Source organism: Lonchura striata, chromosome 1, assembly GCF_050655825.1.
Source record: "Lonchura striata isolate lonStrDom1 chromosome 1, ASM5065582v1, whole genome shotgun sequence".
NCBI classification, from domain to species: domain Eukaryota; kingdom Metazoa; phylum Chordata; class Aves; order Passeriformes; family Estrildidae; genus Lonchura; species Lonchura striata.
The window spans coordinates 93142440-93158168 of NC_140703.1; the positions used below are offsets into that span (position 1 = coordinate 93142440).

General features: G+C 39.7%; 1 protein-coding gene across 4 annotated transcripts in view; it reads right to left on the bottom strand.

Annotated features, from left to right (window-relative positions):
- The window catches only part of CUL4A (cullin 4A), a 33963-nt gene extending 18743 nt beyond the window's left edge, over positions 1–15220 (bottom strand). Inside the window, exons 1-9 of one of the 4 annotated variants that reach the window (XM_085558790.1) lie at positions 15018–15220; positions 14378–14493; positions 11025–11129; positions 8877–8945; positions 7101–7174; positions 5596–5758; positions 3763–3852; positions 3200–3282; positions 188–255 (exon numbers count right to left, since the gene is read on the bottom strand). In XM_085558790.1, coding sequence (XP_085414916.1) covers positions 188–255; positions 3200–3282; positions 3763–3852; positions 5596–5758; positions 7101–7174; positions 8877–8945; positions 11025–11129; positions 14378–14493; positions 15018–15177 — 928 coding nt within the window. In that variant the 5' untranslated portion in view covers positions 15178–15220. Of the gene's footprint in view, positions 1–187; positions 256–3199; positions 3283–3762; positions 3853–5595; positions 5759–7100; positions 7175–8876; positions 8946–10991; positions 11130–14377; positions 14494–15017 lie in introns of all 4 variants that reach the window. The other 3 variants (XM_077781568.2, XM_085558780.1, XM_085558796.1) reach the window with 3 other exon arrangements.
- Positions 15221–15729: the final 509 nt, after the last annotated feature.

A 15729-nucleotide genomic window follows, 5' to 3' on the forward strand; every position in this document is an offset into this window, starting at 1 on the left:
CATTTCTTTCCAAATATACCATTTACTTGTCACAGTGAGGGTAACAAGCACAGGATTGGCTTTCTGTGTCGGTGGAAGTTTTCCCCATGGCTAATATACCTCCTAAAGTAAAAGTTACGGAATTTATAGCTATTGCAGAGTATAAGATTCCATTGCTAATCAAAGATTAAATTATTTAAAAAAATACCTTTTTGCAAAATAGCTGATAAGTGTTCTCCTAGTAGCTGCTTCTCCACACAAGCAATCAGTGGTTTCCTGAATTATACAAGAAAAAATATTAGAAGCATTAGAATAAAGGAATTGCCTCCTGTCACAGTATATTTGCACATAATTTACATTATTTAAAAAACCCCAACCATTTTCTACTTAGAGTTTACAAATTAAGACAAAAACCATCACACGATATAACAATAAACTGTGCATGTAATTAAAAAATAAAAGTAAATTGATAATATGAAAATCCTTGCACAGTAGAAGTGAGAAGCTTACATTGCAGAAATCAATTAAAAAGCATAACTAGAAAAAAGTAATTGAATTCTGGAAACAAACAAGCAAACAGACTAAAAAGCCTCTGAGGGTTTGAACTTCAAAACAATACACCCTAGTTATGTTAAAAATTTAGCTTATTGTAAAATTTTCAGCTAATTGTGTTATGTACGTACACAAGCATAAATTGAACTAGAGCTACAGGATACAAACTTGCAAAAACTTCTAAATTTGTGCTTGAGTATACCCTCCTTTTTACATTTATACATTCCTTTTAGGCAGGACTGAAAAATAAAGGGAAGTTTTCCCTTGCATCTTTCATCTCCTAGAAGATAAAACAATTAATTAAGGCATAATTAATTCCAATGCTTAAACTTCTACCTTGCTTACAATGGAATGTAAGACCAACCATTTCTCTATGGGTTAAGTATTATAAAACTGGTTCTCAGAACCTTAATTGAGATTTCCTACAAGAGAGGTGCTCCACTTGGATTGATGGCAGCCTTTCCTGCAGGAGGATACACTTTTGCTAAAACAAAAGGATACCTTTGCTAACACACTCTTTCCTGAAACAGCCCATCAGTGACATGCCTGACCTTCCATACAACACACCAATTTAGGTCCTTCATTTGGAAAGGTTCAAAGAAAGAAGCAGGGATGATCAAAATATGCAGCAGCAGCCACAACAGAGACAACTGCACATCAAGACTCTTTGTTCTGAGAAAGAGATGACTTAGGGATACCATTAACAAGCAGGAAAGGGATGAAGGGAACTGACTGATCACTTTTTTCAGTGCATGAATTGGGGTCATCAGCAATTGTACTGGGTACCCGACTTAAAGGGAGGCACTTTATCACCTGTGGAAAGCTTTGCCAAAGCCTACCGAAGACAGAAAAGCTGATGTGAATCCCTAGCAGAGACTGTCAGAAAATACACTGAGCTGATAACAAGCTGACACCAGAAGAGTATCAGGCCATCACATACATTTCCTCTATTTGTTCCCTTTAGTGGTCATACGTGAACATGAAATACACTTTAGACAGACCCTTGTTTTTAACACACATGGCCATTTTTATGGTACTTTCCATATCCCCTGCCATTTCCAATTACTGCTATCTGCAGCTGCTGTCTGTTTCCAACAGCAGGAGTCAGGGTTGTGTGACATCCCATCCCTTGCCCAGGAAACCTATTATGAGTACAGGAGAAGGGACAGTTTGCCTACTTGAGGCCAAGAGGCAAAGCAGTACATCCTAGCAAGCAATCAAACAAAATGAGTATTTATCTTGGCTAAGGAAGGAGCCAGAAGGTACCTTTTGTATGACCTCTAGGTACCTTGGTCACCTACTGACTGACAAGGAAACACACTTAATCTGGTCAGCTGTCCAAAGCAGCACATACTGCTGGGCTGAAAGAATCTCTGTGGACTGCAACAACACACTTCCCAGGTGCTGTCTCAAGTATTTGGAATGATGTTTCCCATGATGCTTTTGTCCTACAAGTATGGTTTTCATCTCAAGATCAAGCCAGTTGCAAATAAATAGCATCCTCTTTCTTTTCAGGCACACACAGAGGAACAGTACGATCCCAGGAACACTCATGTGCTCTAATTTGAAGAACTGCTGTTCCTTAATGCAATGGAAGAAAATCAAGGTGAAGCCTTCTAAAAGTAGGTTTCTAAGCCTTTAACTAAGGGCAAGATTCAATGCAAGTACCTGATGTCTATCTAGATTGAAAATGTAATGGTATCAATCTATTTTTTTAACCTAAACAGTAAATAAATACATATGTTTGCTATAAAAACAGAAATAGTTCCATATACTTCAATGTGAGTGATTTCACTAGAAAACGCTAATCACCCTGCAATCAGCATTTACAGGAAGATCCAAGTTTAAATATGTGCCATGACACACAACACATGTGTATAGCTATACATCTATATAAAATGTCTGAAGAAAACAGCAAGTTAAAAAGATTATTTTTATTCAGTTATCCTTTTTGACACGCCAATGACATGCCAAAAAATGCTCTGGAAGACTAAAACCCAATAAATTTAATGTCACATTCTTAACTAAAGGAAAAAAGCAATGGCTTACTACAGGACAAATTCTATATGGATTTCTGTAGAGCGCCAGTTCCTGCAGGAACGTGTTGACCCAACAAAACACAAACTATTACCTAAAACCCAAGTGAAAAAAGGACAAGCTACCTCACACAGTACACTGGCAACAGCTGATGTACTGTTAAGCTCACATCTTGGACTGCTTAAAAATGACACTCATGTCTTCTGCCCTTCTCAGTTTTTTCAGGTCTTGTTTGGGTTTTTCTTTGTTTGTTTGTGGTTTTGCTAGTTTGGTTGGGTTTTTTCCTAATGAGTCTTCCCTTCCCTCAAGAGATCTGTGGTTAAAGATACTATCAGTGCATAAATGGCTAAAATCAGCTGTGGTTTTGAAAATGGAAAATTGAGTTCTTATACAATATTTTTTAACAGCAGTATACAGAATTATTATTTCTGAACAAATGTTTTCTTTCTTACTGAAAGTACTTTCATTTTACTTTTGATAAAACTGAAGTCTTTAAAAAAACAAGCTATTTCACAAGCACTCTCAACAAGATAATATCTGTAATATCTCAGTGTCTCTACAACCATAGATAATCATGCTGATTTATGAAGAATGCTTGACTTTCAATAAAAATGATAAAATTTGTACTCACTGTGTGCTGTGATCTAAATATGTTATAACTCTGTCTCCTTCTTCTTCCAAACGTTTATTAACATGGTGAAGATATTCTGGGACCTAACAAGACAAGAGAACGACCATTTCAGCTATAAAGGTATGAAAGGCAGCTAATCTTGTTTCATGACAACTAAACTACATTTTTAAAAGAGAACATGAATTGGAAAGGACTATTCCACCAGAATGTTGTTATGTAAAAATACATAGTATTTTTATTAATCAATGTTACTTCATAGTAAAGGTACTATAGTTCATAATGTGACTTTAGATACAAAAATGTCACTGTGTTACTACACTGTAGTGTTGTACTATCTATCACAGTAGTATCGACTGTATCTACCAAATTCCATTATAACCTGGGGTCTGCTCTCCCTGTTGATACAATACCCTGGTCCATATCAAAGCACATGTGTGTTTTGAATACTTGTGTGCCAGTAAATTTCACTGGACATTAATACACCATGGCACTACCAAAGTTCTTATGTAATCCCAGAGTTGATAAAACTAACATAAAAGCAATCATTTACCACATGTACCTACCTCTCTTTCCTGCATTAATCTTTGGCCTTCTGCAGCATATAAACAATTTGTCTCTTCTAGGAACCTCTGTTCAAATGATTCCTTGTAAACCTGGCTCAAGAAATCAATTTAGTTACTTACGTTAAGCTCACAGTAACAGTATCACATTTTGTTTGTCAGGTGTAAGACGGCAAGTAAAATTTTAAGGATGTGGACAACTGTGAGAGATGTCACTAACATTACATTAACAAATTCTCTCTTTGCCCACTGGTTTCACAAAGACTGATACCACAACTGACATCCCAGAGCAGCAATGGCTTGTTTTAGTCATCAGTTCTTGAACAGTCTAAATTAACAGGCTTATGTTTAAGGTACACAGCCCAACACCAGTACCCAACAGCACAGCAATGACATCCCATCCACCCAAAATCTAAACTCTCACTCATTTCTGTGGCAAAAAACCCCTCCAACTAGCACAAACCAGGTAATTCTCATCAGTAAAATATTAATATTCTCAGTAACACATCCACAGATCTGCCACGTTTTCTCTCAGTGGCCCAGGAAAACTGAATTATATCAAATAAGGTGAACTTTCTACAGGGAACAAGTAAGGCGTGCAAAAAAGGGCACCAATAACAATCAGATACAAAAAAACTTCTGCATAATGACTAATAGGTTATTATAGACATGAAATAAGTCAGAAAAAACAACTACATAAAAGTTCTAAAAGTCCAAGGAACTAGGGATTAATACATAAACAGAGGGAGAGTGGAAAAAAGAGAAAATTCCTTGAATGTGGTGGAAGAACAGAATAAAGTATTTTTACTAAAACATAGAGCTGTAAAACTCATTACATTCTGACCACTTTTTGTCTTTTAAGGACTCCTAGTTGAAGGTTCCCTGAACAACACAGGGGGGTTGGAGCTAGATGATCTTTAAGGCCCCTTCCAACCCAAACCATTCTATCACTTTCAAAAACTTTGTTTTTTCAATGGCTTCTGTCTCAAACAGACTAATTATTCTGGGATGATACAGGAAGCTACAGATTAAAGTCAAGAGGATTAACATGAAAGGCAGAAAACCAGGTAAGCTGCCTAAACTAAAAAGGGATTTTTTATGTAGTCTGCCTCTTCAAACTCCTCAAACCTTCAGCCAGTTGTGTAATGCTGTATTGCCACTCTGAAATGGAGCAACCAGCAACCAGCAACCAGCAACCAGGTTTTAGCAATGAAGGATAGCTCCAAAGTTTCATTGCACATCACATGAGGCTGCAACATTAACTCAAGGACAACCTATGTAGAAGCCAGAATAACAATTTTTCAGTCTCCTTGGTTACTTACTGTCTCTGCTCATGGAAAGTTCCAGTAAGCTGCAGCTTGACATGATCTATCTGAAAACCTTGGCTTTAATACAGCATCCCATTCTATCCTCAGCATTTCTAAGAAGTTGCCAGAGTTCCAGAGTTCTAGAGTGATGTTTTTCTGATAAAGACCCAAGATCTGGACTCCAAAAAGTGACACCTTTTTACAGTGACAGAGAGGGATTTTTCTGTTCCTACATTTAACTGGCACTAGGATGAGACAATGAGTGATTAAGACAGACAAAATACTGCACATATGAGAAGACTTGTAAATCTATTAAGATCTGAGGCCATTACCTCTGCTAAGGAAAACAGGCAAAGAGGTCTCATTTAAAAACAGTACAAGATTGCCCAAGGCAATTATACCAATGTAACAGCTAGATTTTACACACATTTACTAGATGAACAGGATAATTTTTGTACAAAACACAACTTAGTAAATCCACACTGTATTTCTAAACAAAGCTGTTACTAGTGAATTTGGCTGTACTCACCTGCAGATCTGAGAGCATGCTCAACAAACTCCGCAGCAAGCTTCTGTCCACAGCTTCACCATTTCGTTCTCGTTCGATCAGCAGGAGAATTCCATCAATAGTCTTGGTTTGAACTTGCTTGTCACTAATTATATGGTTTCTAAACAACTCTAGCCCCATATCCCTAGGTGAATATTGAAAATTAGTCACACTGTTGATTCTTTTGAAAAAATGTTTAAATTGTATAGTGTATATATTATACAGAAAAAATATATTAATGTGTGTGTACTCTTTTTGACACCGTGCTCTAACAAAATTGTAACCAGAATTATCCTAAAAATACCAGATCACATGCTACCACAGGCATACACTCCAGTGAAGAACTGTTACCAGACTGTCCAACTTTCCAATAAATAGACTAGAAGTTTTTCTGCTCATTAAAAAAAAAAAAAATCTGATAATATATCTTAACATAAAATTCCCTGGATCAGATATTCTATGTGTAATTTGTAAGTTTTGCTCAAAGCATGAATTCTTTGCATCTTTAGGATCTTATAGCCTCTATCAGATACTTGTTTCATTCTAAAGATAATGAGGAATGATGCCTCTATGCCACAAAGCAGCTAACTGTTAAATATTGAAAACTGAGAAATCCTAGATAGAACTTGTTACCTCTGACTTCTTCACATGCATCAGGATTTCAATACATGGAATTTTCCCAGTGGGAGAAAAGTAAGACAAAGTATGAACAGACCTCATCAACAATGTTTAGCAAAAAGAAAGAGTTGGAGGAAAACTGCTGAAACTGGGAACAAAAGATGTCCACTGGACAAGAGGCTGGAGAAAGATGGCAAGCTCTTTAGACAGCCTGAGGAACTCACAACAGCACAGCAGCCAGCCAGGCAGAGAAAATACATGCTCTTAGTTCAGTATGGTTTGTTTTTTTTTTTTTTTGGGAGGGTGCTGCAAAAATTTTTGGCCAAGCTTGGGTTTGTTTGCTTGGGCAATGATGTAAAATTCCCCTCAGGGGAGATGCTTTAAAGCAGAATGTCCAAAGATGTGACCATGGTTGGCTGAAAGTACAAAAGCATCATCAAGTGACCAGAGCTGGAAAGAATCTGCACCTTGTCACTGTATATGACTTACTTAAAAAAAAAACAGAGCAAGAAGTTGAATGTTGAATTTTGTAAAAACCAGGAGCACCTACAGTAATGCTGGGCCAGTGCTAAGGTGGAAGGCAGCAGTCAAGGGGAGGTTCCCACAGACTCAGCCTCACCCAGGCTCTGACAACAGCAGCTACACATAAACCTGTTCACAGACCTTCTTTTACCCTCACTTGACAGTGAATATTCTTGGGGAAGGAGGATACACACATATGCTGACACATGCATCTCCATAAAGTCACAAAAAATTTTAGAGATCTATTATATAGCTCAAATATAATGTGAAATTTATTTTCAATCTTTGCAGATGTAATAACACATCAACACTCAAAAGATTATAGGAATACTTACATGGATACCTACCATATGGAAGGAAGCACTGAATTCTGAAGCACATATGTACGATCCAAAAATAAGAAAATGCTTCTGATCATGATCTGAAATATATAAAGAAAATATTTTTCTCTTCACCTCCATGTGATATTTTAAATTATAACTTTGGAAAAACTACATCAGATACACACGTCATTTACTGATGTTGATATTTTAAATTTCTACGGTGACTTGTACAGCCATAGGTATGCAATTTATTGAAGTTAATACTATTACTTGGTGGTATTCCCAAGTACATTCAAGACAGTTTTCAAATTCATAACCATTAACTAAATAATTTTATTAGCTTGTTAGGAGTTTTATACCACTGATGCACACATCTATTCAAGCAGCACCTCCAATATAGTCAGTAAACACCCTGAAATAGCATGTTGCCATGTTTTCTTTAAAATAAAAAAAAAATCACAAAGGTTTAAGATGAGACAGTAATAAGCTGTGCAACAGATATTTTCATAGTAAAAGTTAGCTGTCAAAATTCATAAGAAAAGTAGATATACATTAAATCCAACAGCTGAAAGAGAGTATAAAAGTATATTCTCTCTTTTTTACATTAAAGAAGTGGGAGGAGGAGGTGCTTACTAGACTTTTACATTCAACATCCACTTTTAACTCGTAAGAAGGCTGCCCAACTCCCGGTTTAGCATTAGTGCAACTCCGGATGTCAGTAATTCACCCCCAGGCCAGATAGAGATTTCTATTCCCAGCTGTCCACCTACCCCTTCCCTAAAAGATTTCATTGCCTCTGAAGCAATTCTCAAGCTGACATAGCTTCTGGCCAAGAATATTAAAGTAAAGCAGCAGTAAGGCTGATTTTTTTTTTCTTAAATACCAGAAGGGCTAACCCAGCACACAGGCAAGAAAGCCACTTGCTACAGGTTGTTGCTTGAAGGAAGAAAAAAAAAAAATGCTTAGAAGTAATTAAAGCAAACAGTGTTCACAGCAAATTCCATTTTATGAAAATACAGTTTCATACTAACTACATTTTCAAGGCAGTATCTTCAACTCTGTTTTAATTAGACTGCTGAATTCAAATAACACCTACAACCTTCTATTTCTAATTCAGATAAAAATCATATACCTCTGCCCAAACCTCACAGGAAAAGAAAGAACAGTGGATTTGAGGAATGGAAATAGAAATTCAACCATATGGGGCATCTGCAGGCAAAGCTAAGTGATAATGCAATAAAAACTCATTGTAAAATGTTAGTTTGGAATTGTAATGACGGCTTCTTAAAGGGACATTTTTCATAGAGGAGTTTTATCTGTAACATAAATCATTGTGGAGGTAGAAGACAAAAAAGGCAGATAAAAAGCAAGTTTCAGTTCTTTATCCTTTCTGTTTCTTAGCTTAGGATAATAAACTCTGTTTTGAAAAAAAATTCACAAGTTAGCCTAGTTCTTGAAGCCATCTAAAAGCAAAGACTCTCCAATTACTTAAAATTATAAACAGCAAACATCTTCAGCATTTCTTGGTTAGTTTTTTCTTTCCACCTAAAGAAAAAAAGGTGTCAATATATTTCTGAGTTTCTGATGTCCAATCCTTAAATGAACCTATGAAAGTCAGAGTTAACAGAACCTACATTTCAACAACAGAAGTTCCCTCAGCCAGCAAAGGGGAAAGTGAAAAGCAATGCTAAAACTTGGAGGAGGAGATGCAGTGCAGTCCCAAGCTAAAACTACAACAAACTAATTTTAGCCAGATTTCACACCTCAAGGATATGTACTCTGAACAAACATTCAACTTACCATTTGTCTGCAATGATCTTGCCAGCATTTATTTATCTTCTTTAAAAATAAAAGACTATCCAGAGAATCTGTACAGCATCCATTAAGGAAAACTAGTTTGCCAGTATCTTTAGAGGCCAGATTCTGGAGATGATCTTTGCCAGCCATTAGGCAAAGTTGTTCCATGGATATTCCAATGCTACTGTGCCTGCCAGGGATAAACCGTTAATTGCAGAGCTGCCCAGCACAGTGGCTGGCAGCTCTCCAGAAGGCCTCCCTGTGTTTTCAAGGAATAACACTCCCAGCTCTTCAGTAATACCATCTAGTGGCTGTACTGTGCAACCTTAATATAGATTTAAACAAGAAATCCCACCAACATCAAACACACGCTTGTCACCAACTGAGGTGAGAGGGATGGAGGTTATTTTGTTTATTTAATGAGTTCACACTGAGTACAACAGGAGTGACCCTAATCTCTTAAAAGCAGTCACAGTTCTAAATAATCCTCAACAAATCCAAACACCACTCTTTTCATACACATCTCCAGGTCACCCTAAGTAATCTACAGAGTTTTCTTCATTACACAACAGATCCAAATGCTCTTTACAAATAATGCAATTCTTATGTGTCTCACAAGTAAATCTAAATGAGACTATACCTTCCTCTCCCACACATTATCATAATTTCCAACTCATTCTGGCCAAATCTGATTAATCTGATCTCATGTCCTTCAGATACAAAGTGCTACACCTGGAAAATACTAAATTTTCAACTCTCCAATCCACCATCACCCTGTCAGGAGGGCAAGGTGAAAGCAAAATTTGAAAACATTAGTTCTAAAACATTTTTATAACATCATCTAAAGTCTGAAAAAGCAGGAATCCAAAAGGTGGTTGTACAGTGCTTTAAAGAAGACTAAGATTTGGTTCTCAAAGACCACATATGTTAAAGACTGCTGTACTAATGTGCCATATAGAAGCCAGATGTCATAAATGGGACTAAAAAAAAAACAAACCCAAAAAACCAAACCACCAACAAAAACCAAAACCACACAGCCCAAACCCATACTGGTGCTATGTACCATTAAAAACCCCAAATTATTCTGAGTGTAGGCACCTACCTGGGGAATGCAGTGAACCAAGAAACTGAGAGTCACAATCCAAAGCACATTTAAAGCATTCACCTGGAAAGGAGGTTTGTTCTGGGCCCTGGTCCCTTGTTTCTTTCTACTTTATCCTATCTTTTCTACTTTATTCTATCATTTTCTGCTAAAAAAATCCATAGAGAGCTGGGAAACAATGCCAGCACTACAGTGGCGTATTATCTGCTCAATATGGCACCCGCCATCCATCATCTGTTGGCTAAGGCATTTTCTAGGAATCTGTGGACAGCAAGGTGGACACAGACTATTCATCTGCTGCTCCAGCAAGTGCAAGCCCATGGCTATTATACAAAAGACAACTATGATATAAAGCACCTTTGCAGCACACAAAACTTGACTGGATTCAGGAAACAGGGCTGGCTACAGCCAGGTGTCCACAAAAGATCTACAGGCACTTCTGTGACCCATTCAGCCAGAAGAAAACTCCAGCAATGTAACTTCAGTAAACCATCAGGAAATTTACCATAAAACTTCATCCTTCAATGCATCCCAAGACAGCCAAATGATCTCTCAAACTTCAAGCTCTCTTCCAAGAACCTCCCAAGGTACACATAAGAAGGCTTGTTGAATGCCTCTGTGATACATCACTGTTGACCAGTAGTTATTTTTGGTCAAACAGGTGCACTAAGTTTGAAAACTTTTTTACTGTTGTTGATAATCACTGATTTTTTTTTAAGCTTTTGATGCCATAAGCATCCCAACTACTCACCTGTCACAGAAATTCATACCTGCTGAGAAATCTCATAATGCTATTGACATTTTCTAGATTTAGTGTAAAATTTGCATCCTTATTAAAAAAAGTAAATTCTTACTAGGATGCTACACATCAATACACAAAAATTATCCACCCAAATGACTAAAGTTGCTTATGATTGATAGAAAAACATGTAAGCAGTCAAAGAACTTCTAACACATTGACAATTACTGGTGCATTTTTTGCAAAGTCTTGTTTAAAAAAAATTATTTAAACTAACCATTCTAACACTTCTGTGCATGACAAAAGGATATTCTCTAAACTGAAGGATTTGTGCTTTCACATGTTCTTCACAGACTTGTCGCAGCTGTTTGTACAGTGTAGCAGAGACTTTGTAGGAACAGAGATTTTCAACAGCCTAAAAACCAAAAAAGGATTATGAATGAGACAAAAAAAGAACCTAAATTTTTGCGTCTATGTAATTAAGGCTGACCAAAAAAAAAAAAAAAAAATCAGTGTTATATGTTCAAGCTGTGCATAAAACCAAAACATCGAAACAAAGTTATGTCAAAAAATTAAGACTTCAGGAATCCTTCCTGATTTTGGTCCCCTCTTATTCTGCTGGATTTTGTGTCACATACAAGATCTATTGTTAAACACTACCAGAATTCTGCCTCCTTCAGTACTGCTCAGCAGTAGAACTCCTCCAGAAAGTCCATTTTGTGCACCCTTCAGTATGTACACAAGTGCTTTTTTGGGGCAGGAACACAACCATAACAAATATTTTAATTTCTTTATAACTCTAAGTTAGACATTTCAACTAGTCTGTCTAAATGGTGAATGAGTATAGCTACTTTCCTGTCTTTTTATCAACTTATTTCTTCCTAAGTATTTCCACTGATTCACACACTCATGCTAAGGTACATAAACTGAGGGGGAAAAATGATTGAGAAAAACCCCAAACTATAACAAAATCCCCATAACCAACCCCACACTAACATTACATAAAGACTTGAACTTATTTATTGGGAGTTCATAGGATTTAGCTGAGTATTTATCCTCAGTTAACTAAGGAGGCCAATTCTGCCCAAAACCAAGTGTTCTGGTGGTCACTATATTAGTATCAATTGCTGTTATATTATGAGGCAATGTTGCACAGGACTCTGCTAAGGATTTAAAGCACTGTGTCACCTGGGCAACTAAAACTGGCCCAAGAATGTTCTCCTCTGCTCCAGAAGATTCTAACTTGCCTAATCTAATTTTATTTAAATGTATATTAAAATGGCCTCCACAATTTTGATACAACATTAAAGCATGCAAACAAACAAAAGTATAACACAGTGCCTATAATATTTTTCATTCTGTCTTAAGGTAAGTAAAATGATAACTTGCAACAAACAGTATTCAGTCACTTTGCAGATAATGTTACAGCCATTCCTATCCACCCATCCAACTATAAATCTGGTCAGGACTCTCATAATTTCTTCCTTCATTGCTCTACTGTATTTCCTTTGCCACTAAACTGTCCTGTTCTATGCCCTCCAGAAGGGCAGTACTGCACCACTTCACGTTATTTAAGACCTCGCTGCAAAGGTAATTTTCTTTTTCCATTATTTTTATCACTCACTCTTCATTCTGCAATTCTTTGTACTGCCCCACTTTCTCTATCCCAGCAAGTGTAAGCTACTTCTATCAAAATCTGTGCAATCTACCACCAATCCCAGACATCATTTCTATTTTAGTCACAAAAAACTGGCTGCCACCCTCCCATCGCTCACTGACTACATTTCTGCCAAGCACCTCCACGCCTGATTCCATGCTGCCTCTAATGCCTGGAAAGGAGTATCCTTCAGGCTTCCCACACAGCCTCATCACTGTTCTTCAGTTTCTTCTCAGCCACTGTGCCAAATTAAATAAATAAATCAGAAGGTTCAACTGTAGGCTGGTACACCAACCCACTGAGTGCACTGAACTCTAGAAGGCCTCTCACTTCCCCCTATAATGTCAGATAAAGACTCAAAAAAACCCCAAAAACCACCACAAAGGCCTGATAGTAAGAACTGATGCAGCCAGAGATATTTTCCCTTGCGGATGACTCGATGCTCACCAACAGGCAGTTAAAATGATCTGTAAATACAGATCAGGTTTCCAATGGATGCTGAACCTCATCTTTTATTCCTCTGGCAGGACAGTAAAACCTGTCTATGCAGAGGCACACCGAGCATCACCACCCACTGTGCAGAAATCTTCCCGATTTGCTGTGCTAAGGATTATTTGACCAGCCTTGCACAGTTTTTACAAATAAGCAAACAAAGAGAAAAAGCAAGAAGTACAGTTCTCCCTTCACAGTTTATCTGAAATATCTCTCCTCTTCTGCCAAAACTCAAGCACGTTCCCTAGTGATTTCATAGACATATTACTATAATCTCATTTCTGATCCTCTGAAAACAAGTTAGGTAACACTCAAAGCATCTGTGGGCTGGTTTTTGGTTTTTTTTTTTTTGTTTTTTTTTTTTTTTGCTAGACATGAAAAAGCAGTTGTTTTCAAATGCCAAATTTAAAACAATAAAAGGCATTATGTCATTCAAACTTTGCAAATCTGTGATTATTAATAGATATATTATAGTCAAGTTTTATATTTAAAGGGAATAATTATTTTAAGCTAATACACATTTACATAATCAGCTATTTTAGACCTATATATTACATACCCTAACTAAAGGGGTAAGTATAGCCAGTTCTGAAACCCATTCTGATCTTTTTGAACAGGGACCCAGTATGGACTACTGGCATTCTCCTCCCTCACAGTCCACCCTTTGCACCTCAACTAAACATTTAGAAAATTTTAGGAGTGCATAATAATATTTTCAGTCCTGGACCGGCAAGGACATTAACCTGCAGATCAAACACTGCACCCACGGAAAAGTCATAATGAACTTATGTTATATAGCACAATTTAGTGCATCAGTACTCTTTTATAGCATGCTCTTTCTAGAAAGCTGCTACTTCAGCTAAATACCTCAAAGCACATACATCTGAAATAACATAGAACTAAACCACATATAACTGGAGAAAGTAAAGAAATGGCTTAGGAGTCCATCTCTTTTAACCTCCCTAGCCTCTGCTCCAGTAGTGCAGGTGTTCCAGAAATGCTTTTTCATCACTTGAACCAAAAAACTAAGATCTTGATTTTTATGAAAATGTAACAGTAATCTGAAATGTGGATAAAGTGACAATTTGTTGCCTGCTCAATCAAGATTGCTTTTTAATTCCCCAAAAGGTATACAAGTGTAATATTATAATGCAATAATAACAAATACTTCAACATTACTATTTACAAGAGACCAGAGCACGCACGAAAATAATTCATAACCCTGTTAGAGTAACATCCTGTTTTCAGCATGCTGAGTGGGCAGAGTATTGAAGATACTAAGACTTAGATCTCAGCCCTGCCCAGGAATAGCTTTCTGTGCCTCCCAACAGAAACTGCTTTTTCATGGGCCCAGATCCTGGTAACTTTCCGAGGAACTGATACATACAAAAACTGATTACAAAGTATGTAGCAGAGTATTCAATCAGCTTTTAAGAAATCAAAATACATTATGTTGAATGTGTGCCAAAGCAGTTTAATTGTAAAAAACGAAACCAACACCTTATGTAGCTTACCTGGTAGAGCTCTTCAAGGTTGTATTTAATAGAAATACTACTCTGTATGGCTCCCACCGCTTCATTAAGTTTCTGCCAGGTGTCCTGAGTATAATTATCAGGTAATTTGGGTCTTTCTGTGAAGTAAGACACAGGTAGTTTGAAAACGGCCACCCAACGAGAGCCTGCAGCAATTTCTCTCTCCCTGCCGCTCCATCAAGTTCTGCCAAGCCACTGTGCTCTCGGCATTGTAAGTCTGGCACACTCAGAGGGGTCACTAATTCCACCCGAGCCTTTGCACGACGCGCTTCACCCCCCGGCCGCTGTGTCTGACGCCCGTGTTACTTTTAGCGAGGCAACCACCCTCGCCTGGCTTTAATCAGCGCTGACACTAAGGTGGCTTTCTGCCCGCTCCCGACGGCCGCTGCCCCCGCGCACGGCGCCCCACGCGTGTCCCCGGGAGCCCTTACACGGGCACGGTGCCGGCAGCGCTGTCAGCCCGGCGGCGTTATCAGCCCCGCCGCCGCCTCCCCTCGCCCACAGGGCGGCGGGCGGGTGACGGCGGCGGGGCCCGGGCACGGGGCGGGGAGCGGCCGCGGTAAACAAAGATCGGGCCGAGCGCACCTGCCAGGACAGAGGGCCCGGCCTGCCCCGTACCCACCTCTGAAGTTCTTGATCACGAGTTTCTTGGAGGAGGCGGTCGCGCCTCCTCCTCCCCCTCCCGCAGAGCGGCTGGCGGTCAGCGAGGCGGGCTTGGTGAGCCCGTTCGTGTGTCCCACCAAGGCCGACAAGTGCGACTTCTTCTGCGGCTCGTCCGCCATCTCCGCCCCGGGCGCCGTGTCCGGCCGGGGCAACGCGCTGGGCTGGGCCGGGCCGGGGCCGGCTGGTCCCCGCCTCCGCTCCCCTCCTCCTCCCCCGCCGCCGCCACCCAGCTGCCCTCCCCCACTGCCCGCGGGCGGCTGCCAAGTGCCGCCGGGGGAAGGCACCGGTAGCCGCCCGCCCGCCTCCGCCGGCCCCCGCGGCCGGCTCGGGGCGGGCCCGGGTTCGAGTCCGCTCCCGAGTCCGGGCGGCCCGCGGCGCTCGGGCAGCGCCAGCCCCGCTCACAAGATGGCTCCCGGGCCGGGGCAGCCTGCCGCCGGCGGCAGCGGCCCCTCGGTGTCCCTGCTTGCCCTGTTTGCTGGTACCCGCCGAAGGGCGGCCGAACGCAAGCCAGAGCAGCCGCTCTTGCCGCCCACAAAAGCCGCCATCCCCAGAGGCCGCCCGCGCCCTGCTCACCGGCACCTGCCAAACCCAACCGAGCCCAGCCTGCACGAACATGGAGCACGTCCTTGTCTCACACATCTCCCTGGCGCCAGCGCCTTTAGGAGTCAACC